Source organism: Chiloscyllium punctatum, chromosome 2 (genome assembly GCF_047496795.1).
Source record: "Chiloscyllium punctatum isolate Juve2018m chromosome 2, sChiPun1.3, whole genome shotgun sequence".
In the NCBI taxonomy this organism is placed as follows: domain Eukaryota; kingdom Metazoa; phylum Chordata; class Chondrichthyes; order Orectolobiformes; family Hemiscylliidae; genus Chiloscyllium; species Chiloscyllium punctatum.
Genome location: NC_092740.1, coordinates 133,370,220 through 133,388,033, shown reverse-complemented (window position 1 = coordinate 133,388,033; position 17,814 = coordinate 133,370,220). Strand labels below are relative to the sequence as shown.

The 17,814-nt window shown below is 39.1% G+C and overlaps 1 protein-coding gene across 2 annotated transcripts in view; it reads right to left on the bottom strand.

Moving 5' to 3' along the window:
• Positions 1-632: 632 nt before the first annotated feature.
• LOC140489990 (ADAMTS-like protein 1) overlaps positions 633-17,814 on the bottom strand; it is a 557,511-nt gene continuing 540,329 nt past the window's right edge. For both annotated transcript variants that reach the window (XM_072589066.1, XM_072589067.1), the window contains 4 exons: positions 15,794-16,001; positions 8,432-8,541; positions 6,835-7,055; positions 633-4,949 (listed from right to left, as the gene is read on the bottom strand). In XM_072589066.1, the coding sequence (XP_072445167.1) occupies positions 4,843-4,949; positions 6,835-7,055; positions 8,432-8,541; positions 15,794-16,001 (646 nt within the window). In that variant the 3' untranslated portion in view covers positions 633-4,842. The remainder of the gene's footprint in view (positions 4,950-6,834; positions 7,056-8,431; positions 8,542-15,793; positions 16,002-17,814) is intronic.

Below are 17,814 nucleotides of genomic sequence, written 5' to 3'. Positions count from 1 at the left end.
AGTGCCTTACATGATAACACGTACCAGAACCTCCCCACCCTCACCCTCCTCTAGCTTATCTCTCCACGCTTCAGGCTCACTGCCTTTATTCCTGATGAAGGGCTTTTGCCCGAAACGTCGATTTCGAAGCAACTTGGATGCTGCCTGAACTGCTGTGCTCTTCCAGCACCACTAATCCAGAATCTGGTTTCCAGCATCTGCAGTCATTGTTTTTACCAGGTACCAGAACCTGCAATGCTCAATTCCTCATGCATTGTAACCTTTATTCCAAGGTGTGGCAGCATTGCTCCACCAGTTAAAATGGAGGCTATTGCCTTGTGACAATACCTAAAATTGGCAATCTGTCTCCAGGGAGGGAGAAATTTTCTGGAATGTCCCTTGACCTATTGCCATTAAACCTGAAAGAAGGCAAGTTGCAGTCACTTGGGAATGGAAACTAATTTTTGTGGATGTGAATGTATTGGAATTTGTGACTTGAAGAATGAGGTAACAGGAAAACTAGTGGCTGAGCTTCAACACTTTCATGTTGGTGTTTAAGTACTGATTTTACATAAATCAGAGAAAAGTGAAACACCATTAAATAAATATCGTACTTGAGTACAGCTGGTACAAAACAAATTACATACAGTGGCTTCTGGTAAGTAACATCAGACTTTATCCAGTAACACTGTTTAGAAAATGTATTACTGGGTCCTTGTCACAGACTAAAATGTAATGTACATTTGCAATTACTGTAGGAGAAAAAAATCAACTGATGAGTCTATGACTACACCCAGGATGTACAGTTGGATAAGAAGCACAAAATATTACTTTGATATTTAATTCATGTTTCCTCTGCCATTAGCATGAAGTAAAACACTACCAAATGTTCCAATTGACCTCAAGTTAGTGAAATAAGCAAATTCTTCCCACAATATCAGGGAACATTTTCCACCGCAGACTGTTTACTGATTTGCAGTGATCGTCTGAGAGAAACATAATGTGTTTATCCTATGTACATAGCAACTAGTCTGCTGAATCAGTCATTAGAAGGAATGTAAGTGGAATCAATGGAAAGAAGGATTGGGAAAATCATTTTGGTTTTAATAGACCAGCCCCAACATATTAGGAATGCATCGCTTATTTCACACACCCCATTAGTTGGGAATGAAACTCTCTCGCAGTGCAGTGTAAGACAAATAAAAGAAAGAATATTCAATGGAAGTGCTATTAAAATGAAAAATTCAACTTCTTTTGCAAAAATAGCCAACAAAAAAAGCTTTGGTTACAAGAAATTTCCCCCAAAATAGTATTTTCTGGACAAGATAATATACAGTTAGAAGTATATTGCACTGTTCAACATAACTTTCTAATAAATAGATACAGAGCATATTTTACAAAGATCATATCTTAAACTATACATAAATTTCAAGATCTAAGTTGCTTAGATTTCAGACCCACCTTCGCTGAAAACGAGAACTGCTGTTCTATTCTGCATAAAGCTGTGGTAATAATTTTCTTTAAATGTTAAATTACAATGTTGTAAATAGCCTGGTCAGCGTTTTTAGCCAGGTCATAATTATTAACCTACACTTGATCACATCAAGATGTCTCCTGGGACTAAAAGCCTATATATATCTATCTCACAATTACTGTTAAACAGCATGAGAATCCTATCCATTCATGTAAGCAGTATTTTAAGTTTTTTTTAGCAATGCAAATAATATACAAAAAGAACAGCAAACTACACTGATGGAATGAGGGACCATATACATCCACCTTAACATGTTATTTGAACTACTTGATTGCGTATGTGGATGACATATTTCCAGAAGAGGACTCTTGTGGTGCAGTGGTAGTGTCCTACCTCTATGCCAGGAGGCCTGTGTTCAAGTCCCATTTGCTCTGGAGGTGTGGAATAATGCCTCAGAATCAGTTGATTAGAAAACATATATATATATTTCCAGAGACACTGTGTGGCTCATGAAGACATGAATAAGCATGAACACTGCGTTAATACAGTACAATGCCATTAACAAGACAATGCACTGTATCAAAAGATTGTGGAAGTAGCTGAAAACCCATTTTTCCCCCATTTAAAGTGAATTCTTTATCTGTGGGAAATGAAAGCAAGGCACTGGCTCACTAATAAAAGAAACAATCATGAGCTCCTCTGCACATTTTGGACTGGGAAACGGTATACGACATGAGGAGATAGAAGCAAGATCAAGAATTTAAATGCCTGACGTGAATTGGATTTTTCTTTTCAAATGGTGAACTGTTGGTGTTCACACTCATTAATCAACTCTCTGACCGTGACCACAACACAAGGAATTAGCACATGTGTAGATTAACATGAGAAGCTCGTCTGTCACTCACTGCTCTGCCACAGGTCGTGTTGAGGATTAAAGTACCAAATACCCTCAGCACCAACAATCAGTCAAATCAATTAATTATATGCAAGAATTTTCCATTTCAAATCTCATATCGCTGTTTGAAATCCTGCCATTGTATACCCTAGCAATGTCTATCTTTTCCAATTAAGTAAACTTCGATTTTTAACTTTGTTCATAGCAAGTTCTATTGTTCAGCAATATTTTTATTCATAACAAAATATGTTAAATGTCTCTGATTAATTACTAGATTTCCTTAAAATGTAAATAATTAATTAAAATTTAACTTTAATTTTAAGCTTCTATCCTCATGCCACATTTACATCCCAAACTTTTTTTTATTGTGGAGCATTTTTACAAGTATTTAGTTTATACTCTTCTTTCCTGATTGGCCATGAGAGTTCTTAGCTTGGTTAAGAGCTTGGACAGCTGAATGATATTGCTGGACTCCATACTGAGAATCCACCACCATAACTGAATAGTTGAAAGGTGTAAATTGCTCATCACAGAGATTGAGAGATCTCTGAGATATATTCTTTAAGATCAGTGGCAAGTACTTTTGCTTCATTGTTGAATCTAAGCCCCAGAACAAAGTAATTATGTTGTTTCACAGCAGATTGTGATAATGAACCTGCAGCTGAAAAGAGTTCTGTTTATTTTAATTCCACCATTGTCTCTGAACAGATCAGAGGATAGCAGGTTTCCCGAAAATTTGTATCTGATGTTACTGTTACTACATAACTGAATCATAGGACAATTTATACAAGAGAGAGAGAGATAAAGGCCATGTCAACCAAGGTTAGGCACCTCTTTCTCTGTTTAATAGCAATACTAAAGTTCAAGAGAATGCACCATGTTTCTCCTCATGATTGGGAAACAGTTGGTTGATTGGATGATTGGTTGGAGGAAGGACTTAGGGAATGGTTGGTAGTGGGACTATAATATATTGAGAAGGGGAAATGACTGGGACAAAATAGAGCTTTAAATAAATGAATTGTAACGTTCCTATTTTACAATCCATGTCAGAAATTCAACGATTGGCTATAACAGGTTTACAGAATTGCAATGGTATAGGATGAGACCATTCCACCTCTCATTACCTAGTGCCAATCTACTTCCTTTTCCCCATAAGCCTGCACACTATTTTTGTCCAAATAATCATTCAATTCTCTCTTGAATGCCTCATCAAACCTGCCTCTACTACCTTTCCAGGCAGTAGATATCATACCCTTAAGTTTTTTTTCCCTCTCACATCACCCTTGCTTCATTTGCACCTCACTTTAAATAGGTTAGCTATCAGGTTGACCCACAATCTGACATAAACAATCAAAAATGCATGATAAAAGAGGGAGTGGGAGAGAGGTGGCAGAATGTTGGTGGGGACGTTTTGGAATTGGAGAGGAAGTCCTTGAGTGATTGCAATTGAAGAGGAAGAACTTTGTAATAATCCTCTGATGAATTGTGAGGAGTAAGGGGATAGGGTGACGTTTATTGTCTGAATATTGCTGACAGTGGCCAAAGACCTCAGAACACATTACTCCAAGAAGATGCATGTAAATAGACAGTACTTGCATTATCTATTCATCCCATTTACCTTCCAGATATAATCACTGAATAATTAATCAGTGCTGATGCCTGTTTCTTATGCATTTAAATTGTTCCTGAATTCCCAGTCTGCTGACCTACTTTCAGTCAAAGAATCTCCTTCTTAATTCCAGGGCTATGTTTTGCCTGTGATTCTATACCAGTCAAGTGGAACTGCGTTCACGATTCGGTAGATAATGCTCACTTGACTAGTTGGTTTTGATCTGAGACAGATGTTGAAAGAAATAAATAACAGGTTATTCTCCAATCCCTTTCTCTGAACAATACCGCAGATATTGTTTTCCCTTACAGTTGCAAGGGGTAAATTCCAACACCAATTGTCATGTTGAAGTATATTTGCTTCTGTTTCCCCTTCGAGGACACAGCACTGTGCCTGCTGGGAATCTGTCATAAAGTTGGGTTTGTTGCAATATTCCACAAAAGGTCTGAGCAGAAATTCCCTCAAAATAAGTCAAAGTACAATATATTTACAGTTTCTTTGGGGCTTTGAACAAAGATAGTCAGTCTCATTCTAGAACTAGCCCATCACAATCACTGTCATCCAGCATCACGTCAGTGCTATAAATAGCACTCGTCAAAACAACTGATGGATTCATCCAAAGTACAATAAGTAATGAAGGGGCAAACATTGTGTCTAAACACATTGTAATTGCTCTACTACACCTAGAATGGCAGCTGTCAGATTCTTTCCTATTCAGATGCAGATTCTCTCTTCAAGCAGCCACAGAAGTATTTGCCCCTCCAAAAGAAAACACAGGGAGCTGTAGAAATTTGAAAACAAAGCAACCACTTCAAGTGAGTTTCTCCCCCATCCCCACCCTTCATCCTTTCAACGTGAGGGGATAAATTATAGAATTTATAATCTTCAGATGTCCCTGCAAGATTCACAACAGCGTAGTTTGTACTGGGACAGGAGGCACAGTTTTAGTCGCTTTACCATTTCACAGTATCTGGTTGTGTCTCTGCATTCCGCTGTGGGTGAGTAAAAACAAAACAATTAGACAATAATAAGTTTGCTAAAAATGCCAACAAATTTGTTATAATTACACAAGGGCATTGATCATTCACAAAAAGAGTTCAGTCAATGTGAAACAAAGTTGATCAAATACCAGGATGATTGTCTTTCTTTTAACTTTGTGGAATGATTGGTGAAATCAAGCGGGAATATATTAAAGGGAATTTATCTATTGTGGCTGTGCTCAGTGGGAGTGAGGATTGGAAGTAGGATTGACTTCCCACTGGGAGAAGTTAGCTACAGATTATCCTATTGTCCGCAATCGTGCATACATTTTATTTGTAGTGGATTTTAACTCTGCTTTCTCTCGACAGATTTTATCAGACCTGCTGAGTTTCTCCAGCAATTTCTGTTTTAATATGTTTCAGATCTCCAACATCCACATTTACTTGTTTTTATTTTACATTTATAGTGGATAGTGATGCACTGAAGACATTGTATGGCAAAGTAATGTAGATTATTCTGAAGCTTTCAAGACAGATCTAAAATCCTTCCATTGAAGAAATAGGATGAAAAGAGACAAGGCTCGTGTCCTCAAAATGCCTGGAGTAGGCATGCTGTTTTGGTAATTAACTTTAAACTCCTAATTTTGCACTAAAAAGTTACTTAAAATCAATCTTTCCCTCAAGAGATTCACAAAGTTTCATAACGTACATGTTCTTTGCAAGCAACAGCCAAAATCATTTCTACCATTTTGAACTTTATGTTAGAATTTCTATCTGCCTGTTAACTTTCAGTGATTCAAGTAAAGTAGCAACAGATTTAAATACATCTCAGAGTGCAGACTCCTGTCAATCATTAACTTTCAACAGTCATTTTTTAGAAATTCTGGAGACAGGAATAACTGTTGCTTCTTATCAGACACGAATGAATTTGACCAATAAAACTTTATCTTCTTTGTAGTCGCTGTTGGTCTATTACAGAATCCCCACTGACACATCTCTAATATGCTGCACAGAACTCTATGTTCTTGTGGCCTTGAACCTCTTACAGGGATGAACTTTGAGATCCTTCTGGGTCAGAAATTGAAGTGAGTGGGTCCAAAGCAACGGTATTAACTGCTGTACCAGGCTTTTGGTTTTGTTTATTCTGCAGAATGTGGCCATTGATGATTAGACAACATTTATTGCCCATGACTTAATTGTCCTGAAGAAGGTGGAGGTGAGCTGTCTTTTGAACTGCTGTAGTCCACATGATGTAATACAGCCATAATGCTGTTGTGCAAATTTTGATTCAGCGACAGTGAAGGTACAGTGATATATTTTCAAGTCAGGATGGTGTGTAGCTTGGAGAGGGACGTGCAGTTGTTGGCGTTCCCATGCATCTGCTACTTATGTTCTTCAAGTTAGTAGTAGTTGCTGGATTAAAAGATGCTGCCGAAGAGGCCTGGTGAGTTGGTGCAGTGCATTTTGTATAGAGTGCTAACTGCTGTCATTGTGCATTGATGGTTCTTCCAACACTATTCCTACCACCATGTTCATCACGGTGGGTGATCTCATGATCTTGCCAAATTCACTATGCAGGCCAATACAGGTGGTTAACAGACACATTAAGAGCACATCAATAGGTCATGTTGCAGCTTTTGAAGGTGGCATCTTGGCAGATCTGAATGGACTCTTCCCTAAAACTTTCCCTCTTGGGGAAAGCTTCAAATTGCAACCAGAGCCTTTCATGAACAGGAGACATGATTGCTTTTCATGGTTTACTAACCTGGTTAGTAAATAATTGCTGTGCACTAATATTCTACCATTTTATGTCAGTTTTCACTTTTATGCTACTGACAAATTATAAACATCAGATTAAATATGTTACATTTTAGTTTGCTGTTAAGTTGGAACTTACATTTTTCACATGGGACAATGTTACACCTCTGCCAGTTCACTGGCCTCTGCTTCCAAGAACAGAATTGTTCTCTCACTTGTTGTCCTGTCTGCAGATGTACACACTCCACTCTTCTGGACTGAAAACCATAATTCCCACAGGAAGAGGTGCACGATGTCCAGGAACTAGTGCGCCATTGGACAGTACAAAGATCTGACGTACAGTTCCGTCTGCTGTGTGGCCTAAAAGCAAAGTGTGCTCATGAGAACATTATGATATAAGCAGAGCATATTTTCAGTTCTGTTCTGGGCTTTGCCACATCTCGTATATTAGGTCTTGCATCTTCAGACTGAGCACAGTTGCTAATTAATACAGTCAGTTCTGCTATAACGTGGAAGTTCCATTCTTTGGCATCCCACATGTTATAAGAAAATTGCGTAATAGCAGCACCATTTAAACTAAAGGGGGTCGGAATCGTGTTATAACCAATACATGCCTTAAAACGTCGCGCTTTAGAATCAACTCATCAATCGTGTTATAGTGAATTTGTGTTAACAAAATGCATGTTATAGCAGAACAATCCTTTACAAAGTTAGGCACAACCTTTTTTGTGAAATTTTGGGAATTCAGGAAACTCTAATTTACTTCCCATGGGACTTTTCAATCAACAAGATGGCTACTTCTTCCCCTGGTTATCTGACATGACTTGAACTCAGGCTGATAAGCCACTACCCAAACTACTGTCCCAAGTTACAAATCACACAACACCAGGTTATAGTCCAACAGGTTTAATTGGAAGCACACTGGCTTTCGGAGCGCCACTCCTTCATCAGGTGGTTGTCCCACCATCTCTTCCCAAGCATTATTTGAGTCCCAACTGACATATTAACTCTTTCTTACAGTTATGAATTGATCCCCTATTAATTGAAACAAAAAATGCAGGAAATGCAGAGTTGCATTTACTTTTCTGAAAAGATTCCATCGCCTTGTGTGAACTTGTACATGTGGTTTCAGGGTGTGACCAGAAACGACCACAATGTGGGCCCACAGACTAATGTGAACCAATGGTGACGCCCAACAACATAGAGTCTATATTCCAGGTCTGGGGCATAATTTCAACTCAACTAGAGATTCAATGTCGATAGATACTCCCTTGTTATACTTTCAAGTTTCTTGAAGGGGAGGAGCCTTAAGTTGAGAAAAATATAGAAAACTCTGTCTGAGAGACTGACAGAGAAGACTTTTTTTCTTTAAAAAGTGATAAACTTAACACTTTTTTTACATGAGGAAACAGCATAATAGCAAATAACAATGCTTCCAATGATAGGGTGCTGTAAATAATCTGATACCGGAGTAATTATGATAAACATTTGCTGCTTGTGCAATTGCAGCTTAGAATCTGTTTAAACATTAACCAGTAGAATTTGGAGTTTAGGCTGATTATTTTTTAAAAGTCACATTGGTCCCATTATATTTTAGAAATCTGTGAGATTACATTAAAATATGCATCACGTGGATGGTTTGTGGTGTCATTACTGAATGTTACACTACATTTTGATGTCAATTGCATTATCTTGTATTGTCACAAGGGTCTCATTACAAGTTGAGAATAAGGTACCTGGTATTACTGCTGCATTGCTGGGAGGGTAACTTGGTTCCATTCTGTGACTGACAGAAGACATGACGACGTTGGATTCCCAGCCTCAGTCCCACACAATGGTTAGTACACTATTCAAGAGAACATTTTAAGCCAGAGTTTAATCTAATGATTTGCATCACTTAAACCTTTATTGTATTTAACAAGAAAAAAGTGAGATAATTCTCAACAAGTCCATACTTTCCATTATTAGTTGAGTATCTTTTGCAGTTTAGTATGAAAAAAATTTTAGTGGGAAGGGGAAACGGAGGGCATAACCTTTAATTCATCCAAATAGCAGTACCTCTTAAGAGTGCAGTATTCTCTTCGTAAGGCATTAGGAGGGTCAGCATCGATTTCATACATTTTGGGAGGAAGAATATGGCCACATATTTGCAAAATAAGAATGATAAAGGTATAGGAACAAAGTGATCTGGAAGCACAAATACTCAAATCACTAAAGGTAGTAAACTTTGGGAATGTTTCCAGCTTCAGTAATTCTAATTACTGCTGAAGACCCTGAGAAGTATCTTTAACTATGGAGCTATATAATCAGATATCAGCTGCATTAGTGAGGGATGAGCAGTAGATTCCCCACGAGGTTCACATGCTGGAGCTTGGTCAAGCTTCAACATTACATTCTGAAAGGTTTCTTCAAGGACCCACGTGGAGCTGGAGTTCTCTGAGCCAGTTAGTGAAAGTGGAAATGATAGCTGTACCTCTTTACGTCTATCAGGCATCTGTCCCTATTGCCTGACTTGGCATCCACTCCCAATCCTATTTTGTACAAACCCTCTCTTTGATCTCCCTTCCCTCCAAATCCTGACTACCCAGGATGCTGGCCCACTCAGCTCCCACTCCTCAAAGTCCTACAGCACATTTCTCACTGTCTCTCTGGTCTGTTTCCCCACCCCCACCCAACCTGGAACACCACCTCTTCTGCCTAAATCTCCCCAGCCCACAATTCTCAGGACCTCAGCAAGGCCAGCACTTGACAGTACCCTCACCCCACCCAAGTTCTCCTCAGCATCCAACCAACCACTTGCTCCAACTCCACCACCCAGGTTCCCACTCCTCCTGATGTCCCAGGTTCCTCTTCTTTCAGTCCTCCTCACTTTCCATCAATGCATGATCCCAACTCAAAGTATAATCTGGTCACCAGAAGTATTTACGCGACTGAAACTTTATCATATTATTAGCAATAGAGACCAGCCTTCACTGTACATTTTGGTCCAAGAGCTCCCTGGATACTGGAGAATATTACAGATGTAATAGACAATTTCATGACACTTACATCATCTATTTCAACAGACATGAAGCTAAATAATACGAGTATTGTGTTTAGTGAATGTTTAAAGATTTGACTGACATGACACAATTTTCAGAAGCTAGGTTTATCAGTAGAAGTCAAAGAACTGTCTGGTTTTACTTAACATTCAGTGAGTGGTGGTGGGGGTGGGGACTTAATGTTATGTTTGATTGAACATCCTGTGCAGATGATATTAGAACATAGGTGAAACCCAGGCTCTATATTTTACACATTAGCTTTAATTCATAAACACCCAACGTCATTCCTGGAATGACCTGTGGACCTGGAAAGCTGCTTGTGGAAGAAGCAGATGCAGCAAATGTGATAGAAGTTAATTAAAATCATGTGCTTTACTGGGAGCATTTTACTCTATTCATTTCCTTGTAGTTTCAGGTTGTCAACGTTCTGGCTTCTTGGTGACACACACAGAGTAAGTTTGTTGAGTTTGAAGCCCCATCCTTAATCAAGTACAGGAAATGAAGATAACGGATTGAAAAACAATTCCATCTTCATTGAAACCATCTTCGCTACTTTGTTCAAATGAAAATAACTCTCTGCCGTGGCCAGACTGCCGTCATGAATAACACTGTCACAGCTATTGAGGCAAAGTTTTGGATCTTGCTGAGCTCAATGCAGGGAGTGGGATTTCAGGATCTTGTGTGTGTGTATGCATGAGAGAGAGAGAAAGAGAAAGAGTGTGTCCAGGATTCAATCTCACACTGAAAAACTTCAGTTTGGTATTATAGAACATACAACATAGAACAGGACAGGCCCTTCGGCCCTCGATGTTGTGCCAGCCTTTTATCCTACTCCTATATTTTGGGGAGTCAATATTTCCTGATGTTTTGTAGCTCACTGAATGGAGGCCACAGCTATCTTGATCATTACCTGTTGAATCCTGGAGACACACTCCATAAAGGAATTAATAATGTGCTTTTGAATCAGAACCGGCCATGGAATGTTTCTACTGTGCAATTATGTGATTTGGAAACACCAGGGGAATAATACCCGCATTCAAACTAGCAATTTAAAACACTAGGCTCACCTGCAAGTGGGTAATAGTTCATTTCATTTCAGTCACAACTGCATGAAATGATTAAATTCAAATTGACTTTTACATACGACAATGATTAAATCAATGCAGGTGGCAAAACAGAAAGAGGCATGGATTCTGGCTTAGATTTAAATTGGTATTAGGATACCGTACATAAATGTTCACAGAAATGCCCGAGGATCTTTTGTAATGTTAATATAAAAATAGATGTGAAGCAGCTGGCATCACAGGAGCTCCCACTGTTCAGGCAAACAAGGAAACTAGATTTTACTGGTAGCCCCTGATTAGATTCCTCATTGTTGGCCTAATGTTACAAACTACAGGCAAAAATAATCATATTCCCCATTATAGCATTTTGATTTCATTTTTTTCTCTTTTACAAGTGAAAAATCAAACTAAGTGAGTATAAGTCCTTAAAATGTCTCTGTCTCACTTCATTTACTTAACAGCGTAAATTATTTATTTCCTTCCCTGATCATGAGTATTTTGAACTCCTGAGTGAATCATGCGATGGTTAGAGCACAGGGAGGAGGACAATTATAGTCAAAAACATAAGAAGAAAGAATACTATGGCCGATTTAAAGTGAAACTCAGTAAACCATTCATGCATGCATTCCATTAACACATTTAATACTAAAGAGTTAATTATAGGTCCATAGTTTAGTGTCAGCTGTAACTATCATCAAATGTATCTACTATTTGCTTTCCAAAAGCTTTGACACATCAATGATCTGAAGTCAAACATAATCATTGCCCGAAGTTAAATTCCTTAATCTCAGGAGCTCCAGCTTCTGATGGCTTAAGTAAGTAAATAACGTTTCCTAATTTAATACTGCTGTCTGCAGAATGATGCTGTTTAAATGTGGGTGAGTTTCAGATGTAATAATTAGCCATTTCTCCTTCAATAGTTTGCAATCTAACTAAAGTGCTCAAAATAACCCCCATTTTTAGTCATTTTACTTTTCAACCCTTGTTTCTTTTACTACAATGAATTGTTTAAATCTGTTAAACTCAGATATACTGGATTGGACTTTCACTTTATAACTGCACAGACTCAAGTTCAACTGTTAAAAAGCAGATCGTTTTTTAAAAACTTTACGACAAAGATTGGCCCTGTAAAACTACTTGTCATTTGAAGTCAGGATGTTCAAATGCCAGGTTACTTAACTGGACTTCTAATCCTCCGATATGTTTAGAGAGATTGAAAACATTAAACGCTAATTGCTAAAAGACAAATACATAGCCAGAACTAATCAATGTGGGTTTTGACAGCACAGCTCAATTATCTATATATCACCGCTATTAATCAAATAAACTAGCTCTAGGTCAATGGAAACATTAAGGAAACTTCCTGCACCTTCCCACAAAAACATTTCAACATCTAATATTCGGCTATCCTTCAGTAACCTGGTCAGTACCAGGAAGATCTAATTTCCTTGTTGGTTTGTACAGTGGGAGTTTGGATTATGCCAGCCAACCTGCATGTATTTTTAAATTGACGTAAAAGACCCTTGCGCGTGTCTGTGAACATTTTTGTCCAGTTATCCTAATACCAATTCAGCTATAACACAAGGAATGTTCCCATATCTTCCTTGAATGATAAGTTTTAACATAGCTCCCTAGAAATATTTACTACAAATAGATGTAATGTTTGAACCCTTGCTGATTTTTCATTAGTTTTATTTTATTCTTTGGAGCTATGAACTGAGAACTGTGAGCTGAAAATCCCCTTGGACTGTGGGTAGCAATTGTAACAAAAAAAAGCAAGCAAGCTATTGTTTGTCAGTGAGGCCTGGTCCGGAAGTTAATTGCAGGTTAGTTCTTGATCAAAAGGTTCTACAAATGCTTTGACACTGGGTAAGAGCAGTATGTTTAAACAGATAGTAGATGTTGGTGATTAATAAGGTCAATACATGGGATTGGCTCCAGCATGTCTGGAAAAGACCTTATGTTTCAGTAGGTGTTTAATGATAACTGCGACCTATGGGGAGACAATCAGCCTGACAGGGAAAGGCCAGAATGTGAACTAGATGTTGGATTCTGCTTTCTGAGAGGAGGAGGTTGGCTGTTGAAATGACAGCATGAAGATTTTGAAAGCTCCCTGCCATTACCAGCTATTGGAAGTTCAGAGAATACAAACTAAGTATTATTAACTTCCCTTGACTGAGCTGAAAAGATGGACCTGATCAACATCGTCAGAACAATGCATCATAAAAAAATCACTTTAATAATTTAGCCAGTTTTGTTATTTTATTTATCCCTTAATTGTATTTGTTTATCTGTCTGCCATTTGTGTGAATGGAGCTGGAAACAAAGGTTATTGGGTTTAAATATAGACATCAAATAGATCAAATTTATTTAAATTTGCTTTGCTAAAGTTACTATATTGTGAATAAATTATTAAAATCTTTGATTAAACTACAAACCAGTGTTGACAATTGATTATTCGTGGAGTCAGGGGTTTGTTAATCCAAAAAGAGGGAAATCAGGAGGGCAAAAAGGGGACATTAGATAGCTTTGGCAAATAGAATTAAGGAGAATCGCAAATACATTAAGGACAAAAGGGTAACTAGGGAGAGAATAGGGCCCCTCAAAGATCAGCAAGGCGGCCTTTGTGTGGAGGCGCAGAAAATGGGGGGGAGCAGGGGGGGGGGGAGGTCTAAACAAGTACTTTGCATCAGTATTTACTGAGGAAAAGGAAATGGAAGATATAGAATATAGAATGTAGGGAAATAGATGGTGACACCTTGCGAAATGTCCATATTACAGAGGAGGAAGTGTTGGATGTCTTGAAACGCAAATGGTGGATAAATCCCCAGGATTTGATCAGGTGTACCCTAGAACTCTGTGGGAAGCTAGAGAAATGATTGCTGGACCTCTTGCTAAAATATTTGTATCATTGATAGTCACAGGTTAGATGCCAGAAGACTGGAGGTTGGCTAGCGTGGTGCCACTGTTTAAGAAGGGTGGTAAGGACAAGCCAGGGAACTATAGACCAGTGAGCCTGATGTTGGTGGTGGGCAAGTTGTTGGAGGGAATCCTGAGGGACAGGATATACATGTATTTGGAAAGGCAAGGACTGATTAGGGATAGTCAACATGGCTTTGTGCATGGGAAATCATGTCTCACAAACTTGATTGAGTTTTTTGAAGAAGTAACAAAGAGGATTGATGAGGGCAGAATGGTAGATGTGATCTATATGGACTTCAGTAAGATGTTTGACAAGGTTCCCCATGGAAGACTGAATGGCAAGGTTAGATCTCATGGAATACAGGGAGAACTAGCCATTTGGATACAAAACTGGCTCAAATGTAGAAGAGAAAGGGTGGTGGTAGAGAGTTGTTTATCAGACTGTGGAGTGCCACAAAGATCGGTGCTGGGTCTACTTCGTTTTGACATTTACATAAATGATTTGGATGCGAGCATAAGAGATACAGTTAGTAAGTTTGCAAATGACACCAAAATTGGAGGTGTAGTGGACAGTGAAGAGGGTTACCTCAGATTACAACAGGATCTTGACCAGATGGGCCAATGGGCTGAGAAGTGGCAGATGGAGTTTAATTCAGATAAATGCGAGGTGCTGCATTTTGGGAAAGCAAATCTTAGTAGGACTTATACACTTAATGGTAAAGTTCTAGGGAGTATTAGTGAACAAAGAGACCTTGGAGTGCAGGTTCATAGCTCCTTGAAAGTGGAGTCGGAGGTAGATAGGATAGTGAAGAAGGCATTTGGTTTGCTTTCTTTTATTGGTCAGACTATTGAGTACAGGAGTTGAGAGGTCATGTTGCGGCTGTACAGGACATTGATTAGGCCACAGTTGGAACATTGCATGCAATTCTAGTCTCCCTCCTATTGGAAAGATGTTGTGAAACTTGAAAGGGTTCAGAAAAGATTTGCATGGATGTTGCCAGAGTTGGAGGATTTGAGCTATAGGGAGAGACTGGACAGGCTGGGGCTGTTTTCCCTGGAGCGTCAGAGGCTGAGGGGTGACCTTATAGAGGTTTACAAAATTATGAAGGGCATGGATAAGATAAATAGACAAAGTCTTTTTCCTGGGATTGGGGAGTCCAGAACTAGAGGGCATAGGTTTAGGGTGAGAGGGAAAAGATATAAAAAAGACCTAAAGAGCAACTTGTTCACACAGACAGTGGTACGCGAATGGAATGAGCTGTCAGAGGAAGTGGTGGAAGCTGGTACAATTGCAACATTTAAAGGGATTTGGATGGGTATATGAATAGGAAGGTTTTGAAGGGTTATGGGCCAGATGCTGGAAGGTGGGACTAGATTGGGTTGGGATATCTGGTCGGCATGGATGGGTTGGACTGAAGGGTCTGTTTCCATGCTGTACATCTATAACTCTATAACTGTCTGGTTGGGAACTTTTGTGATGAATTTTGAGGGTCATTGACAATATTAATTTTATAATGTTGTGAATATAAAGGTGGAAAGGGTGATTTGGTTAGTCTGTGTGTCTTGTTTTATTACAGTAAAAATCTCAAAACTATTTGAGCATGCTGGCAGATTTGTGTTGCAGGTTTGGTGAGGACCTATGAGCAATGGGGATGCCCTGATCCCAAAAGATTATTCCTTTAAAATGATTTGCTGAAAGAGGACAGAAGAATGAGCTTTCTGGAGGGAAGAGAATCAGTAAAACCATCACAGAACCGAAGAATGATCTAACCTCAGGCTGAGAAATATTGCAAATGGGATAAACAGGGTGCCAAATGCATACCCTCTCACTGGCAAAACATTTGCTGCTTTAATTGTAGGCCCCTGGACCTCTCAACTTTGGGTCTGCTCCAATGCAACGGTAGTGAGCAAACAAACTAAAAAGCTTGTTCAATGACTCATAATAGAGCACATATGCATTTCACCTTGTAGAATACCATTTAGCAACAAATATAAAATTAATGAATCAAGCACTATTTTCAATAGATTGCAGATATCACCATTAGCATTAAGTTTCACAGCTAGTACAAACCTGTCCCCAGTTTGAAGTGAACCACTCTGAACAAGGTTGCCTGTTACAGGTCTGGGAATCTGCTGGTTTCTTTCCTGACTGAGCACAGAATCCAGGTGAGAGATCGACAAGTATTCCAGCTGCTGTGACCTTCTGACAACTGACCAGGCGCCTCCGTGTTCCTCCTCCGCAATGCTTGGTACATGGGGACCAGCTACTCACAATCCACCTAGCAAAATCCCATTACAAAAAAAATCAAACACTTTTTAACTAATCCAAGTTATGTCCTACCACACAATCCTGGTTTAGTTCTAAATAAAAGCAAAATTCTGTGGATGCTGAAAATCTGAAGTAGCAATAGGAAATGCAGGAGGTTTGACAACATCTGCGGAGAGAGAAACAAAAATTACTCTTTTATTCTCTTTCTCCAGATGCTGTCAGACCTGCTAAGTTTCTCCAGCATTTTCTGTTTCTAATTCTGTTAATTCTGTCATCTTCTTAACACATTCCCATTTTCCCTTATAACATATTTCTCTGATCACAATTGCTGTCAGCCAGGAGACAGTCCCAAACTCCCTCTCTGTTTGTGTGCATTCCAGTTTCAGTAAATTTCAGTTTAACAGCTTAATGTTAGTTTTCGTTCTGAATTCAATTGCCTTGCCAAATGTAACAACTTATCAAGACGTCCAGATGAAAATGTTCACATTGATCCAACTGAGTCAAACACTCTGATGTAAAGTTACACTTGCACTAGAACATAGGACCTCACATCAATAAGCTAAAATTTTCTGCATTGCTGTTTCACCTGAAATTTCCTCCCTTCTTCTTGAAGGTACTAAGCCAGCTGGGGTGCCTGGGTAAGTTGCAGCAAGTTAGTTTGCATTTACACAGGTGTGCTTCTTTTTAATGATCTGGTGAAGTACTTGATTACACTCGATCTAGGATGCAAAATTTTCATTTTCAAAGACTGAGCCTTGAATTTGAGATATGTACATATAAGAGGTATCACATTTGACATTAAGTTCCCTGAAGATTCCTAGACATACAAGGGTTTATTTTAGATTAGATTCTCTAAAGTGTGGAAACAGGCCCTTTGGCCCAACCAGTCCACACCGACCCTCCAAAGAGTAACCCACCCAGACCCACTTCCCTCTGACTAATGCACCTCACACTATGGGCAATTTAGTATGGCCAATTCACCTGACATGCACATCATTTTGACTCTGGGAGGAAACCGGAGCACCTGGAGGAAACCCACGCAGATACAGGGAAAATGTGCAAACTCCACATAGGCAGTCACCCGAGGCTGGAATCGAACCTGGGACCCTAGTGCTGTGAGGCAGCAGTGCTAACCACTGAGCCACCGTTCAGTATGGAAGTGCACCTCACTATCAAAATAACAGCAAGCCAAGGGAAGGACAAACTCCTGGAACAAACACAGAGATCAAAGGCAATAAAGATAGTCAAATATTAGGCACAACTGTATTAGTATTTAACCTAAACTACTCAATACAGATTTTTCTTTGGTGCCTTCTCCAATTATTTCCAAATCCTGGCTCTTTGTACTTATTCTATGCAATCTAATTTAATTTTCTGCAGTGAATAGACAGTTTACAGTCTGAGGTTTCCTTCCCCTCCTCCCAAGTGAAACACATGGAAAACTCAGCCCTGCAAGCGGATTTTGGTCTTGATCATTACTGCAATCTTCCATCCTCTAAGTTACACAATTCAAGTTGAGAGAAAGAGAGAGATAGAGAGATACAGTTCTGTTTGTTTTGAAGGGTATTTCTTTGGCATCAATTTTAAACCAAAATGTAAAGGGCAATTCCATAAGATGACTATTAGACCATGAGAATTCAGAACAGTAGTAGGCTAGTTGGCCCCTCAAGTGTGCTCTGCCATTCAATAGGATCATGGCGCTCCAACACTCCTTATATCTACTTTCCTGCCTTTTCCCTATGATGCTCGATTCCCATATTGATCAAGAAGCATTCCATCTCAGTCTTAAACATTAACAAGGACTCTGCCCTCACTGCTCTGTG